The 17964-nt window shown below is 39.5% G+C and overlaps 1 protein-coding gene across 1 annotated transcript in view; it reads right to left on the reverse strand.

Annotated features, from left to right (window-relative positions):
• Nucleotides 1-17146, reverse strand: part of AK5 (adenylate kinase 5) — a 90527-nt gene extending 73381 nt beyond the window's left edge. The window contains exons 1-5 of the mRNA XM_054165607.1: nucleotides 17016-17146; nucleotides 15151-15337; nucleotides 14040-14207; nucleotides 8388-8557; nucleotides 8154-8267 (exon numbers count right to left, since the gene is read on the reverse strand). Coding sequence (XP_054021582.1) covers nucleotides 8154-8267; nucleotides 8388-8557; nucleotides 14040-14207; nucleotides 15151-15337; nucleotides 17016-17075 — 699 coding nt within the window. The 5' untranslated portion in view covers nucleotides 17076-17146. The remainder of the gene's footprint in view (nucleotides 1-8153; nucleotides 8268-8387; nucleotides 8558-14039; nucleotides 14208-15150; nucleotides 15338-17015) is intronic.
• Nucleotides 17147-17964: the final 818 nt, after the last annotated feature.

The raw sequence follows: 17964 nt of genomic DNA on the forward strand, positions 1-17964 counted from the left end.
GAGGGAATAAAATGAAGAAAACACATAGATCATGATACAGGAAAAATACCTTTACCTGACCAAAAATCTACTGCAAAGAACAGATCCCCTTAACAAGATTCACAGAAAGGTTACATTGATTTTTGTAGTTGTTCTAGCGCCCACACTCCTGGACCATGAAAGAGCAGGTTTTCTCTGAAAAGCTCTTTGCAGAGAATGAGCTTGGCACTCAGACCACCATACATCAGCCACACACAAACACCTCTGTCAGACTTTGAGGGGACTGCAGGCATAATTTCTACTTGGAGGTTTAAGTATCAGACGTGGAGGAATAGTATTGCTGTCCTTAGCCTGTGAGGCTGTGAGAGGATGTCAGATTTCCCCAGCATCCCATATTGTGCCAGCTATACAGTTTGTTCTACTTTGGCACAATTTTTTCCCATAACAATTTTCATAAGGAATATTTTGAGGAGTTAAAAAAGCTAGCCTGAATGGCAGCCAAGATGAAGCAGCTATTCATTGTAGGTGTAGTGCATTTATGAACATTCTTAAGGACATTTTAAACAAAGAATCAGAGAAAATCTACTGCCTCTGTTTGTTATTTAAATTAAGATTTTATTTCATCAAATATAGTCTTGTCACCCAGGTCATATAACACAAAAATACTTTAAAGATAATTCCTACAAAAATAGTCTTTTTCTCTTATCAAGGAATTAAAGTACACACATTAATGAATATGTATTAAGTAATTATATATTAATACCTGTTTCCCATTTCATTTCACTATTGCAAAACTTAAAAATAATTAAATTGTATTAAATACAATTTATTTGAAAAAAAGTTTGCTTAAATTAATGATTTTAGGCAAACTTCATCAGTGCTTACTCTATTGAAACTAGTAAGGCTAATGGAGGCATTACTGAAATCAGAAGGAAAGTCATGCATGAATGACTGGAAGTGGGAAAAAACCCAACAAATAAACCAAAGCAGTAATCAAAATTAAATTGAAAATATTGAAGTGAGAAATTATTTCTTCTGGAAAGAGTAAAAACTTGTTGCCATGTGAGAGATTACAGAGAAAGTCAAAATGCAGTTTTTTCTTCATGAGTCATTTAAGTTCAATACACCAGTCAGAGGCATTTCATTACAGTTGTTACTGGAGAGAAAGATACTTAGCATGCTTGACCATGCTGATACTGTGGATGACTTGCTGAATTTCAAGCTGACAGGTTAATGGTAAATAAACAATTTTCTCCTTGGCATTTTCAAATGTGTGCTTGGAATCTAAACACCTTTATACTATTTGCACTCAGTAGATCATGGATACTTTAGGAAATTTGTGGTTTAGGACAGCTTTATGCCTAGGATCAAACTGGAAGGCTAATTAAATCAGTAATAAATCTGCACTACTGTGCAGGAAAACTTCAAAATTATCAAAATCCAGAAATAATCACAAATTAATACAAATATATGAACTGGATATTCTATTTGCCTTTAAGACATTAAAATTCATGTTTCATTTTTTCTACACAACCACAACTGCTTGGAACTTTGTTTTAAAGGTGAGAGCAGAGATTCTCGTGGTCACATGACTTCAAGGCCATTTTCATCTTGCAAATAAGTTTGGTCAGCCTGGAGAAGAGAATGTTTCAAGGAGCCTTTTCAGGAATTAAGAAACTGGAGAGTCAGGATTTGGCAAATAGTCTAGGACTTGCAATGGGATAAATTGGATGTCATGTACTCAGTTTTTGAAGAGAAAAATGCAGGCCTTATTTCAACTCTGATAAGAAGTTCAAAGAAAACTAAGAGAAACTCAGAGAAAATTGCAGTGCTCATGGCTATGAGGTCTCACAGGCTGCAATGAGTCTGCAATGAGTAGCTGACCATTAAGAAATTAAGCTGGTGCAAGTAAGTGATCTGAATGGCAGTTGCTGGCTAGCACAGATAAAAATCTGAAAACATCACTGATACCACACTAAAGACTTCTTTCCCACTCAAAATTAAGATGATGAGAACACTGATATTAACAAAACTCAATAAAACAGAAAGGGAACAAAAAAATTCTTTAACTAAAATGTAAAATTCCTCAGATGTGTAAAGTGTGTTTTAATCCACTTATCCAGACTGTCATTATTGTTACTTCTGGTTTCTAGATCTAAGCAGAAAGAAAACTACTGTGAGTGCTGTAAATGGTACAGAGCTTTCTTCATCTTAGGCACTTTAGTCACTGAGATGCAATGTGTTTTCTTACAATTCTGCCTAGCAACATGTTAAGAACTTACTGTCCACACAAGAGTCTGGCAACATAGTAAGGAAGAAATCGTCATCTTTCAGTTATACCTATGTTTGGGTATGTAAGTTGTTTTGCTTCGGCTTTCTCACTAAAAATAGAAGCTCAGCTTCTGGATTAGTCAAGGGGATAAAAATGTGCTGGTAGTACTAAGAGCAACTACAAGCAAAGTTTAACAAGAATTCATTATCATTTCTATATTAGAACATTATGCAGGTACTGTAACTAGAGCTCAGACATACATGTATCCATTTGATTTCTCCCCCCACATCCCCCAAAGTGAAGAGATCATGAAAGCTCAAATAGTGTCAGGTCTCAGTTACAGAAGGAACTGAAGGAATTATTTTAGCATAAATAAAAATGTCTGTAAACAGCACAGTTAGATTTTACATGTACTTGCAAGAGAAACCAGGCACCTTAGCTGATGTTTTCTTTTTCTACAAATAATATGGTAAACCATTTCCAGTATAAATTAGTTTACTTTTACAATAACTCAGCACAGCTCTTACTGGTGAAAGCCACACACTAATATACACAAAAAGGTTCAATAAATAGCAATTAGGGAACTATAGTCTTAGTTTTGGGGGCAGGACAGATTTTACGCCCTTTGTACCTTGCTTTTCAGTTGTTCATCACCTACTGTCCACAGAGTGTGCTGGTGGAGAAAGGGGAGATGACTTGGCTTAGACCAGAAACCATACAGGTTTTCTCCTTGTCCACTTTTCCCTGGGCATTGTGAACAGCTCACACCTAGTCCAAGTTATCACCTCCTGGCCCTGTATGTGGCATTGGGTCCAGATACTTTCTTGACCCGCCAGCATTGTGCCTCACAGAGTAAAAAAGCAATATTGATTTCATATGATCAATAAAGACCAGAAATGCTTTCTTAAACTACAACAATGCTAGGTTTTTGTAGCGTGTTTTGTTTATAGAGCTCCTATTTTCCTCACATTTGTTCAGTTTCTGTCCCAGCCTTACCAGCTCTCTCAATATCTTGTATTATTCATCTCTTTCCACTCAGTTTAGTAACTTGTCTTTCACATTCTCTCCCCCTTCCCCCATTAATTTTTGTCATTACTACATACATTCTTGGAGTTTGTTTCTTTCTGTATTAAGAAGGGCAAAGCAGAAAGGCTATACAGTGGAAAGTGACATTTTAAAAAATGAATGCTTCATTGTTTACTTCAAGCTTCCATGGGATTACAGATGAATATGCATCCCAACATAATGACAAATGACAAAGGATAAATGAAGAGTCACTCTTGTGCCTGCTGTTCATTCCTCCCACTGGCATTTACTCTCTATCCTATATGGCTGAAAGAACTGAGAAGCCTATCTATTTACCTGTATGCAAACTCAACATCACTGTTTTAATTTACATTATAAAATCCAAAAGTGTTCTAACTGCTTTATGAACAAATAATAATGTATACAGTCACTGTTTGAAGCTACACAATTGCATTTTAGAACCCTTGTAGTCAAAATGATTAATAGCTATGAAGGGATCATGAATGAGGGAAAACAGGTACATAAATAGTAACTCCTACTCCATGCATCTTTTGGCAGCTCTCCTAAACATAACCTTTAAAATGGCTTGTGTCATACAACCTTTTCTCCTGTTTTCAATGCAATGGTCGTCAAGAGACTATCTGTAAAAATAAGTGTTCAACCATGACAAAATTAGTGATAACTAAGAATGAGTTCTTATTCAGACCTTTTCAACAACAGATCTCAGTGTTCAACAGGGGATGTCTTTGTAAGAATAAGCATATTTATCGCAGAATAATGCGATTTGACTATTTGCATTTGGTAGTATTTCTCCATTTAATTCAGAAGGGTGTTCCAGTGTTTAAGGTCTTCTAATTATGAAGTGTCTTAGTACTTAATCAAAACTTTGCTGAAATTTCAACAAATTATTTCTCATCTTCTCACTTTTGGCTCATGAGAGCAATTCTGTTGTGTTCTTCTGCACACTGCTAGAAAGAAAGCTAAAACGTTTCTAAGCTGTGGAAAACACACGCAGCATCTTTAATTGCAGACCTACACAAATTACCACAACAGTTAATTGCTTAATTCTCCACAACTCACTTGCATTTCCCATTGAGCAATCTCTGAGTGCCTTAAAAATGTTAACATGTTTAATGTAAATAACAGGACATGTCTTGGATTAGTCAGCCTCATCCTCTGAAGGAAGATGGGTACCACATCTGCCAATGTCCACAAGCCCTTCCTATTTATGTATGTAGCTGACATTATGTCTTACTGAACAGAGAAATTTAAAGCAACAAGAAGCATATCTTATGTCTTTAGAATAAAATATAAATCCAAGGTAACACTGAATATAATCCATTGGATTAAACAGATATATGTAGAAATATATACATTGCACATTTTTTTCACAGAATGGTAAGGGTTGAAAGAGACCTCTGGAAATCACCTAGTCCAACACAGGAACACATCCTGCTAGATTTTGAAAGTCTCTACAACCTCTCTGGACAGCCTGTTTAGTGTTTGGTCACCCCCAATGTAAAGAAGTTTCTCCTTATATTTAGGTGGAACTTCCTGTGTTCTAGTTTGTATCCATTGCCCCTTGTCCTACCACTGGGCAGCACTGACAAGAGTATGACCCCATCTTCTTGATCCCTGTCCCTTTCAATACTGATAAGCATTGATAAGATCTCTTCTCAATCTTCTCTTCTTCAGGCTAAACAGCCCCAGGTCTCTCAGTCTCTCCTTGTAAGAGAAACGTTCCAGTCCCCTAATCACTTTTGTAGCCCTCCACTGGACTCTCTCCACTAGTTCCTTGTCTCTCTCAAACTGGGGAGCACAGAACTGGACACAGTACACCAGATGTAGCCTCACTAGGGCAGAGTGGAGGGGGAGGAGAACCTCCCACAACCTGCTGGTCACACTGTACTTAATGATTCCCAGGATACCATTGGCTTCTTGGCCACATGATCACACTGCTCATTCATGGTTAACTTCTCCACTGGGACTCCCAGGTCCTTCTCCACTGAGCTGCTTTCCAGTAGGTCAACCCCTAACCTGTACTGGTGCATGGGTCTTAGATGTTTTCATACAAAAGGTCAGCTGCAAAGAACAATGAAAAAGGGGGAGACTAAAAAGATCAGATTTTCTTTCATATGCTCCTATAAAAGCTCTAGGATTCCTTCCTTTCCCATATTTATGGTAAGGCTGAGAGGTGGCCTTATATTAAGATCTGCAGGATTTTTTTCATCTACCTTTCAGGCAGAATCAGGCCTTGAAGAGTGTGATTTAGCAGATTCCATTAGGCATGAAATGAAGGAACTCTCTGAGAATATACTCAGGTCTAAAATAACTAAATCCATTCTCTGTTTCCTCTAAAATATAAAAAGACCAATCTACAGCATCCTTGAAGCAACAGAACATACTGAAAAGGAGCAAAAGTTACGATTTCTATCATCTGTCATTCTCTCAGCCTTTTTTTCCATGTAGATTTCTATAGTTAACATGAGCTGACCAGGATGGCAGCAGGGAATATTTCATGTTAAATGAGGAAATACTATAAAATCATGCTAGAATGGTACAAAGTGAGGGTTCAAATATATATGAAACACAGTGTCTACCTTTTTCCCTGTCCCAGGTTGAGGCAGATCCTCCCTTGCCTCCCACCAGGGGCAGGAAAAAAAGAAGAGACTCACCAAACGGATTGCAGAAGTGATAGAAAGTTTAAATGGAAAAGCAATGAATGTTTTACAGAGAGCTACAAGCACAGTGACAAAAGAGATCCCAAAGCATACAGAGTCCCTTATAGCATACCCAGAGACCTCCCAGCACACCCCTTCTCCCTACCCGAGGGTGCACCCAAAACCCCCAGGGCTCCTTCTTCCCCCAGCTGGCCAGATCTGAGATTGCCCTTTCTCCTTCTCCTCCTGGTATTAGGCTTAGCCAGACCTGAGGCCTTGAGATAACTCCCCTTCCATTACCAGATAGGGAGCATCTCCCACAGGAGCAGCAAGGGAAGAAAGAGGAAGTGTGAGACCTTGCTGATAGATTTAGGGATGTTATGGGAATGAAATACGCTATTTCCTGTGTCCACCCACTGGGCTGGACAACCTGGGGCACCAGAGGTGTATCTTGTGTGGTAGCAGCAGGAGGCACCCAGCCTAAACTACCACATTCCCCTTCTACAGGACAGTACTGCCTGAGCTTTTCTGGTCCCCTCCTGGACTTCCCTTAGTGGTATTACACTAATGGACCCTATGATGAGTGTTCCAGTGTTGTTTAACTGGTTTTCTTTTGTACGAGGAGACTCTGACCCCAGGATAACTCAAAGCACTTAACTCCTGTACGTTCTTCCAGCTTCACATCCACCCATTTTTTCATCAGACACAAAATTACAGCACCAAGAAATGCATTAAGTCACACAATCACACTGGACAAAAATAATGAGTAAAGGAAATGGCCATTAAGCCTAAATCTCTGCTGTATCATTTATAAAATAATCAATTTTCTATTCTGTTAATTATACGGAGATGTAGCTGGCAGTCATTGGAGGTTTTCTGTAACAACTATTTAGTCTGTTTCCTTTAATTTCCTCAATTCAATCTTCTAAGTTTTGCCCAGAATAATACCTTACAGATGCACACTAATGAAATGTCTCATTAACTGCTTTCTTTTGTTACTTCTGTCTTGGCAATGTCATTTAGAATTTAAAGTACAGAAATGGTAGTACACCAGTAAAGGACTCTGCATGACGGGTGCTCTAAAAACTCAGCGCTGAAACTGCAACCTTTACTTGTGACCATAGCTGTTACGTTAACATCACCCGATCAGAAAATGACTTAAGCTGTTTGTTTTTCCACTGAATTTAACTATTTTTAGATTAGTTTAAAATACACACATGAAAACAACATGTGCAGAGAACTCAGGAATACAGTTTTAGCTGACTAAAACTTAGAACTGTAGTTTAGAATAACCAAAATTATCTAAATTTCTTTTTTTAAAGAAGTGAGTAATTTCTGAGTAACAAAAGCTTGTGAAACAGGGACAGTTTAGACCCTTATTTTATTCCAGTCTTTTCAATGTACTGTAGCAAACTTGAGATTAAAAGCACTGTGAAGATATGCATTGATTCAAACCTACACATAGATATGGAAATATAATTCTCCTTTTATAAATCACTGAGATACAAAAAAATATTAATTTTTAGATTTGACGTTGTCTTCTTCATCTTGCAAGGATTTTCACTACTGAGACAAGAGGTTTGGGTTATTAGCTGTATTATCAAATTGTCTTTTCACTAAATACTCTGTCTTCAGAAAGAAGGTTGTATAATGTAACCCAAAACATTATGCTTATAGAAGAATAGAATAGAATAGAATAGAATAGACCAGACCAGGTTGGCAGAGACCTTCAAGATCATCGCATCCAACCCACCATCCAACACCATCTAATCAAATAAACCATGGCACCAAGCACCCCATCAAATCTCCTCCTAAACACTCCCAACGATGGTGACTCCACCATCTCCCTGGGCAGCCCATTCCAATGGGCAATCACTCTTTCTATGAAGAACTTCTTCCTAACATCCAGTCTGAACCTCCCCTGGTGCAGCTTGAGACTGTGTCCTCTTGGTTTGGTGCCAGTTGCCTGGGAGAAGAGACCAGCCCCTGCCTGTCTACAACTTCCCTTCAGGTAGTTGTAGAGAGCAATAAGGTCTGCCCTGAGCCTCCTCTTCTCCAGGCTAAGCAACCCCAGCTCCCTCAGCCTCTCCTCATTTGCAAAGATTTAAAGAGCAATGCCCAGTCAGAAATAACTTGGAATCTGACCAAGAATTTCAAGAAGCTTAACTGTTCTAGAGATATGTAAGTTATTGTAAGAATAGAAAACAATCTCTTACTTGGTCCTCAAAGGAGATTGCTTGGGCAACATCTCTGGGAAATCCATCAATCACTATACCCTCTTCATCAGGGATCTGCATTAATCTCTGTTTTATCTCAGTTATAGTTGTTTCCTTTCACAAAGAAAAGAAGTTATTTATTCAGTGTTGTGAAGGAGGTTTTCCTGATAGTGCACATTAATGCAGCACATAAAACTCCTTTGAAAGTAAACATTAATACAGGATACACTGTACCTGAGGGGCCAGTTCTCCAGTAGTAATTATTTTGGCAATTAGACTCCATTTTCTGTTGCTGCTTGTGCTGTGGATCTTCTTCCTTAACAATTCACCAACTGATATGTAGTTAAATCCATAACGTTCTGCTATTTTCAGACTCTGTGTTCCTTTACCACTTCCTGGGCCACCTATTGTTAATTATAAGCAAAATGTTAAATTAATGTTTCATGCCCACATATTAGATCTTTGCTACTGACACCAATTTTCCAAGCATTACTAGAGCAAATCTTGCAGTTGCATGGCTTGTTACTAGCTATTAGAAATGGGTCTCATCTACCATCTATGGAGGTAACAATTGTAAACTGAAGTAAAAAAAAAGAATACAAATCTACTTGCAAATTTAAAGCAAACACACTCTTTCAGGCTTGTTCCTGGTAAGGAATTTTTCTTGATTTGTAGTAGAAGAACAGACTAATGAAGTGATCTCTTCAACTCTGTGAATCCAGACAGCCAGACAGTCTGAAGCATATTCATGTCAGAAAGAATCATACTTGGTTAAATAAGCCAATTAAATCAGTGGACTAGTCATGGAATAGAACTAATAAAATCTGCTCCTAAATATGCTTTCATGAGTTTCTGAGGTTTTCTAATTTTAAAATACAGAAGAATATTGAATAATCAGCTGAGATGTTTCCATAGTGATTTGGTACAAGGACTTTTATTGAATCACACATACTTTTGATATTGATGCTTGAAACATCTGATAGAGAAGCATTTTGTTGGGTTCAGCTTGCTGGACAACTTGAAGAAAAAAAGAGACCTCTGAATCTCTAATAGGCAGAATAGGCTTCAGCTACATTACAGAACAGGGAATGCTGATGTGAACTGAATAGCATGAGAAAGCAAACCAAAACAACAAAACCACAACCCAAACAACAAACAGGTCTTTATATTAATTTCCAGTGATAAATACCTATATTTTGGGGAACTGTGTGTGAGAATATTGCATTTTAATTCAACAGATAAAGAATTAAGATTTATTAAAAAAAAAATACATATACTGTGAACTTTAAAAAATGCAATGAGCTTCTTGTTAGTAATCATGTAACCCTTTCTGTATTACCAGCATTATTTCCATAAACAGCTTTTAGGCATCTTACGTAATTAATACAGATTTGACTGTAGGATAAGCTTTACAGTGTTTGCTTATGTATGGTTGTGACACTCTCTGTGTATCCAGGTTCAAACCTGCACCCCAATACTACATGTTAGTGCTTTCAGTGTCACCAGTAGTCACTGTGAACTATTCTGTACCCCTGATGCTGTGACAGTAACTCTCCAAAATGCCTTTGCAACTCAGATTGGGAGCCATTTGAAGATAGTGCAGAGGGAAACTTGCATATTGTTAAGGTGTTCCCATATCCTGCCCACAATGTAGTTATACCCTTTGGGGGGGGGGGGGGGGGGGGGAAGAGTAAGTTTTATCATTACCCCTTTAGCTTAAACAACACTTAAATCAAGCCAGGTTAACAAAAATGCAAATGAAAGCATTTCTCTCTAACACCTGACTTGTCAAAAGAGCTACAGATGTTCACAAAACACACAAGAAATGAGCGAAAAGCTATATCTTATCTCTATACAGTAAGTTTACAAATGAATAACCTTTTTCCCTCATTCAGTTCACTTGCTGTTTCTCTCCTGAAAAGGAACAAGCTTTCTCTCTTCTCTGAGCAGATTATGTTAGGTTATCCATTTCAGTTCTTTTAGGTGACCTAGGTGGGCTTAGTTTTTTCAGCTGGAATGCTTTCTTTGATCGAGAGTTTAGCTGTCCTCTTTGTTAGAGTAAAAGATGTTTCCCTTTTGTAGATACACAGCATCCCATATACTAGGAATCATCTCCTCCACTAAAGTGGCTACAAAACAATCTTGCTTTGGCTCGCTGCTCCCTTTGATGGCTACTCAGTATTTCCTGTGACAAAGGCATTGTATCAAACCTTACATTGTGTTTCACTCCTGTGTCAAAAACGTATCTGATACAAATGTTCAAACAAGGTAACTATTGGTAATCTGGAATGACAGTAGGTTTGGAGTAACTGATTCCCAGTGCCTTATTTTCTTATGTAGACAAAAACAACAGCACCAAAAGTGCAGCTAATTGTTCAATGATTGCTGCCTGTTTGCACAGAACAGATTTTGCAAGGTGAATGAATAGGATTGTTACTCATAACTGCAATGTCTATTCACTCTGTAAATTTCCATAAGCACCTTCTCTCTATATATATAAAGCCACATACTGCAAACTAATGAGCACAACACATAACTGTATCTTATTTACATTTTTATACATATGTGTATATCAATATAAATTTATGTGGCTATACTTGCTGGCACTAATCACAGCTACTGAAAAAAGTGATAGTGGATTGTGACTTGCTTCGGACCAAAGGGTTTATAAAACATGCAGGAGCGAATATTGTGCTTAATTCCTGCAGATGTAAAATTTCCAAGGAAGGAAATTGAGGTTTTCTTCCTTGGAGATTCAAGACAAATTTCAAACAGACTGTGTTTCATCCCACAAGCAATAAGGATGCAAGACATACAATGATAGCGTAGAAAATTAGAAACAGAAAATTTGACAAGAAAAATAGTATCTGCATTCCAGTAGAGATACAAAAGAAGCCAGAGAAAACAGAACTGTTACTCGAAAAATTACCAGTCCCTGTAAAACTATAAAAGCAGTGGGAAAAAAAAACTTCTAAAAATCATATAGACTTTATGTTGCTGTTAGTCTGAGCTTTGCTTTGCCACTCGACTCTTTGATAAATCATACTAGCAACTGTTCACAACAAAGGAAAATCAAATCACTTTTTGTTTTTATTCTTTTCATGTATTAAGAAACGTGACTATTTTACATATTTCTTAGAAGATGTCTAGACTAGGGAACATTTGTTGCATCTAAAATTGTGTTTGTTAACTGGTTTCAAAACAAGATTTGTATGCCCCAGAAGTTTCACTAAAGCAGTGCTTAAAATCTTATTCTGTCAATGGAAGCTTAAAATTTCAGTTTCACTTATACTGTTTTAAATTCAAAATAAATTAATGTAATAATAATATTTGTGAAAAGACTTATGATTCTAAAGTCCATCTGTGGACCGGATTTAACAAATCCATGGGGCAGCTGCCTGCTTTCTTTGCTCTACCCTTTAATTATAAAAGGAAGATGTATTCTTTTAATATTAACTAATATTTTTAATTAAGCAGAGTTTAAAAACATACTAAACTATGGGGCCAATCACACCAGGCAATTAGTTTTTTCAGCTCTTTGTATTCAGGTGGTTTCAATAGTAAAAATGTGTTTGTCAAAATATGTTAGGAATCACGTTTTTAACACACCATCTAGTCTCCTAGTGTTACAATGGCTTAGAAACTTAATTTTCTGGTGATTCAGAGGTGTGCCCTCCTGGCTGGTTCCATCTGATTTTTCTAAAATCTAGTCACATACCTACTTTGGAGCTTTATAGCTTTACATTTCACCTGCAGACTTTTCTGCAAATACTGAAAGAACAAAACCCCCGCCTTCATCTGTGAGTTCACTTTTGCCTCAGAGCTACCTGGTTCATTTTAAGTATGATAGATTTCATAAAGCAAAGAAGTTGTAAAAACCTTTATGGAAGCATTAAAAAGATCTTGTACTAATGCATTATTAAAGAAAAAAAATCACTTAAAATGTGTAGCAGAATGACAGGTCTATAACTTTTATTCATTTTGGTCTCCAGTAATGAATGGGACCAGTACCATGTGAGCTAGGCAGTATGGTTAGTTATCACTAGCTGGACATAAATACTTTGCCTCAGTGAAGTTTCTTGCTGGCATTTTATGCAAACTGGAAATGAATATTACACTCTTTTTCTTTCTTTTTTTTTTTTTCTCCTCTTTTATTCACTGTGTTAGTTCTTTCATTCTTTCCAGTGTGTGTTTTTATGTACATTCTCAATAGAAAGTTGAATTTGGGAGAAATTTCCTTGACACTGTAAAAAATTGGGCAATAGCTGCTAAGCTACATACAGTATTGTGTTTCTCTTAGATCACACTATAATAGATTCAGAGAAACTCAGTTGGAAAATAAACCTGAAATAGCCTTTGTGGAATGTTTACAATGTTCTCTATATAAATGGAGGAAAGGAAAAGCTCAGCAAAACCCATGCTCACTACATGCTGGCATTCAAGGATTTCATTTCAAATACCCCTGCACTCAGTTAAAGAGGTGAAAGCCAATCTCTCTTTATCTCACCTAAATTACCCCTTCATTCATCACTTTACTGCAACAGAGGTACATGGGTCTCAATGCATTAAGAGCTTTCTGTGGTCACTGAAACAGAGCCAATTTTTCTCCTTTATAAAAAGGAAGGCCAGTTAATTAATTAAGATGAAAGGAAGGCATGTGTTATTTTCTCCATCTAATGCAAGCTTTATTGTTCAACAATGCATGGAGAGATTTGCATGTTGAAATTTGTAATTCCAAAACAATAGATTAAAAAAATTCAGATGCCTATACAATTATTTTGGTATACTACAAATATCTAGAAATTGACTGATTTCCTGTTTTCAGTGTATTCCAGTATCACATTTCTGAGGACAGCTGGATGCAGAGCCTAGAGGACATACTGTTCTTAAACCCGGCTTTATAATACAAATAATACAAGACATTTCTGTACTCTTTCACTATACTACATACTATTCTCTGCAATCTCTTGCTTTTTAATATGAATAAGGCTTTTTAGACCAAACATGTGACTCTCCATTACCTGGCACCTTTGCTTTAACTCTTTAACTAGTCCAGAGAATCAGGGAACTAGGCCTGGCAGTAAAACTTCAAAAGACAACTACCCCACATGGCAAGGGAAGTAACTCGAAGAACTTAAATTCAGAAACAGAGTAAGATGTTGACTTAGACTGAAGCTGCAGATATCTCTTACTGAACAGTATGCTTGTTTGAGGCTGGAAGGTATGAGCTGCTTAGAAAGGGCACTAAACAGCACAGGAGGGAACCTGGGGAGAGAGCTCAATTGACTAATGCTAACTGATCTCTGACTCTCCTTGTAGCTGGCACAGGACTGAAAAATACACTTAGGGATTAATTTATCAGTGGACTAGTGACCACGTACACTCACAGCTGGACATACTGGTCAGTTTTCAAGGTTCTAAATAGAGAAGACAAATGTTCCATATGACTTTTAATCTGGTTTATCCAGTATTTTCAAATATCCTTTTCTGTGAGCAGCTTTGATCTGTTTTAGTTCAGATCAGGAGCATGCTTTGGAAGAGCACTGTGGGTCACATGGTGGAGCTGTCCTGAAATGCATGAGCTAGGTTTGCTTTAGATGTAGGTGCGCTGCATTAGCAAACTGTGAGCTCTCCAGCTGCTAAGAGGCATCCAGTCTACAGAGCATGACCACAGATGTTCACTGTAACTCCTAAAATGTAACAATTGGGATGCTACATCCTCAGCATGAACAATTTCACTTTCTGATACACACTGGGCTGCACCATTTGCCAAAACAGATGGAAAACGGTATTTGAATACACACAGGCATTCAATATATTTTCATTACAAATATAAAGGCAAAGTAACAAAGATAAATTCTTGTCAAAATGATTCTGCCTTCATACCTATAACAAGGATAATTTTTGGTCGAGGTCTTGCAGGGTCAAATACATCATACTCCTCAATTAGCTCAGCAGTTTCAGAGAGGTCAGTGTCACTTTCTATGGAAAACTGTTGGATTGGAGGGAGTCGGTCATACCGTCGGTATGGGAAGTTAGAATTATCGGGCATCACTGTAAAATAGTAAGATAAATTGGGAATTGTGGAAACAAACAGAAAACTCAAAATCTACAGTGTACACAGATTTAAGCAGGTATAATAAATCAGCTCAAACACCTCTGAATTTTACAATGTGCTTGCCGTTGCTACATTAAATATTCTTTGCCTGTTTAGCCGATTTATTAAATGGAAACCACAAGCAGCCAGCTTCCCTTAGCATTTCTTTACAGGCATGTCAACTTCTCTGAAAAATCTGCTCATAGCACCCAGAGCTGGCTGCGGCCTCTGAGAAGAAAAGCCTTGTAAGGTGCAGATAACCTGTGCTCTTAAGCAGAACTCTTTTGGTGATACATGCTGTACACACAAATAGTATTCTTGCTAATTAGTTTAATGAAATGCTGGATGGCAAGGGAGAATAACTATGGCAACTGAAAGATGAGCTAATTACTCTTTGTTAGCATTACAAATAAAATAATTACAGGTATTGGTATGATATTTGCTTAGATTTTATGAGACACTCTTTCTCTAAGAGTTTATAATTTACATTTTATTTAGTAAATTAGCATCTAGATCCAATATAAACGATAAAAACAACCTATGCGCAACTGCACTGAAGTCATCCATGCTCGTATCATCCATAAGGACCATAAAAACATATGCCAAGTGTACTGAGTCAACTTTGTGCCTGTCTGCAAATATTGTAGGCAGCATATAAGAAATATCTCCACTAACGTCTTAAAAAATTTACATAGCAAACATCCAACATGAGGCTTCAAAATGATCACAATTTCCTCTCCATTATGGAAGGAGAAAAACAAATGCCAAAATGCAAGGAAACAGAATCCTTGAGTAGTCCTCTGCCTAAGAAAAATCAGAATGAGGCATGATTTGCTGTAGAAGCAAGTGGAAAATAATTCACTAGCGGAAACACAGTAATGTTTATACTTCACACATTACCATTCCTGAAAAAAGACCTCCTGGTTTGTCCTCCATTGAGTGGAGGCAAGGTCTTCTTTTCTGGGCTGACAAATGTGTCCCATTTCACTTTTTCTGGCCCTCCAAGCTCTTTCACTTTCTGCAAACAGCTTTCCAAATATTCAATTGGGTCATCGGGTTTGTAACACATTAATCCGTTCAACAGACTCTGCAAGGTACAATCAGAAATACACACTATAATCATCAATTCCAGGAAAAAACAAGCACTTCTGTTTTGAATTTTGTTTTACATAAAGAAACTCCTTATTCCTTGTATATTCCGATTCTCCATTTCAAGCAAATGCATGAGAGTGAGGCCTGCAAAAATCCTATGACTTTGGTTTACCAATGACAGAAAACTGATCACTGGCAAATATATGCAAAGCAATGCACAAGCCAGATAGTCCCAGAAGTTCCATATTCTGTGTAGCTTACTAGACCACTGAAATGTATCTTTTCCTGAAAGATGGTGCACTGGTGTGTATCTTATCTATACTCTTGAGTCTATGCACAAATAATGGAAAAAATATTTTTAAAAATCACAAGAAATCCTCAAGTATCTTAAGCCCCAAGCTCAAAGTTCAGAGGTGCTTCCAGATGTAACTGACTGGAAATTCCCAGCCGCTAGAAAACCCATGCCTACAGCATTAATTCTGCACCCATCCTACCTATGAGCATTATGGGAGTGTGGAAGAAGGAACGCTAGATTCTCTTCTGACGCATGGGAATTGATTTTCCTTGACAAACTGATACATAAGTCATCATCTCACCTCTCTAGAAGACAACTGCATCCAGCCTTCTCTTAACAATAAATGTCTTCCAGGAGGATTTCTGTTCCTTTGTGATTTTACTAATCTTTGTGCAAATAAACTTCTGAGTCCCAGTTGGCATTAGTAACAAAGTATCTCCAATTCAGGATTTGAATTTGTAAAATAGGACATAAATTCTACCATGACAGCAACTATGTCCTATTACACTACTTAACTGGTCACAGCAACTAGCCATAGATTTTAGCAGAAGATATGCACCATTTAACAACAACAACAAAAAAGATAGCTCAAGCTTTGAACCTCTACAGAAAAACAGTTTTGTCTGCATCTCTTGTGAAACCATTCATCTTTTAAATGTGTTAGTAAAACATTAGCATGGTCTATGTCCTGTAATTTTCAAATACATTAAAAAAATGTCCAGCTTCAACACATACGAGGGAAAACACATATGTGTCTGCCTGGGTGTGTTTTATATAGGAGGCAGGATGTCTGATTTGGAAAAAAACAATCCACACTGCACGGAGAAGTAATTATCAACCATTAACAGCATGTAACTTGTAGAAAGCTAGACAAAACCTCATGGAACAGGTGTGGGTTATTTCTTCACCCAGACCGATGAAAATCTGGACAAATCCTGAAAGATAACCCCCATCTGAATTCCTCATCAAAGATGCCCTGGGGGTCCTTTGCCCTGCAGACATTCAAGTTCGCTCCCTCCCCAGGTGGTTGAAGGAGGGAGGGGAGAGGCGGCGGCCGCCGAGGCTCGGAGGGGCGCGGCCGCCGGGCTGCCAGCGCACCCGCGGAGACTCAGGGAGGAGGCAGCGGCTCCCGCGCTAGCTCTGCGGCCGGCAGCTCCCACCAGGCGGCCCCAAGTCCACAGTCTCTCGGTAGCACTCCCGGCCCGGGGTGGGGGCCAGCTCTTCCGCGGCGCGGCTCTCCGCGCAAGGTACGCGTGCCGCAGCCTCTGGCGGCTCCGTCCTTCCAGCCACCTTCAGCCTGCTGCCCGCCAAGGGGTCCCGGCGCGGAGCATCCCCCCGACGGGGCGGAAAACGCTCCCACTCCCTCCGCCTCGCCTACCTCGAAAAGCTGCGGGATCTCCCTCCGGGCCAGATACTCCTTCGCCTCGCCGGAGCTCATACCGCCAGCCGGGGCCGGCGGCGCCGGCGGGGCACGGTGGGCAGCGCCGAGACCCGGGCACGGCACGGCACGACGCGGCGGTGCAATGCGGGAGCCTCAGCGAGGCTTCCGCGGGCGGGCGAGCCGGGGACGGTGGGGAGGAGGGAAGAAACTGCCCGCCTCCCCGTCCCCGCTGCACGGAGGGAGCGAGAGCACGTTGTCCCCCGGCGGGGACGAAGAGCGTGCGCAGGCTGCCGGGGAAAGTTTCAGAGGGTCCCTGCGGAGAGGCACCCGTGCGGAGGCGGGGAGGGGCTGTGCCTGGCTGAAAGCCGCGGGCACGGTGCCCCGGCACAGATCGGACCCGGCTCCCCGGGAGGCACCGTCTGTTTCTACCGTCCTCAGGCGCGCCCCGCACGCTGGGAGGGCTGTGGCAGCCAGTGCGGGGGGGTGGGGGGCTGCGCACGAGTGTAGCGCAGAGGTGGTGAAGCTTCCCGGTGTGCCGCGGTCTCTGCCCTTGGCATCGTCTTTTGGCGTTGAAGAGAGAGGCGTTTCATACGCTTCGGGCTGCTAAAAGGCCATGAACTATGATCATTCATAAGCATCTATGATCTGTGGTCATCGGGTGGCAGGAAAAGACCTGAAGACATCTCTAGTCCAACATCCTGCTCAGAGCATTGACAGCTCTTGAGGTCAGACCAGGTTGCTTAGAGCTCTATGTATTCTCACCTTGCAAATTATGCAAGGATGGAGACTGCATAGCCTCTCTGGGCAACCTGTCCTTGGCTGGCTTTGTGGTGAAAAGGATTGTCTTCTCTTTGGTTAGCACCTCTTTGCTTCAGTTTGTCTTTTGCCCACCATTGCACCGTTGTGAAGATCCTGGCTCCATCTGCTTCTCCTAGCAAGCACTGGA

This window comes from Dryobates pubescens, chromosome 11, assembly GCF_014839835.1.
Source record: "Dryobates pubescens isolate bDryPub1 chromosome 11, bDryPub1.pri, whole genome shotgun sequence".
Lineage (NCBI taxonomy): Eukaryota > Metazoa > Chordata > Aves > Piciformes > Picidae > Dryobates > Dryobates pubescens.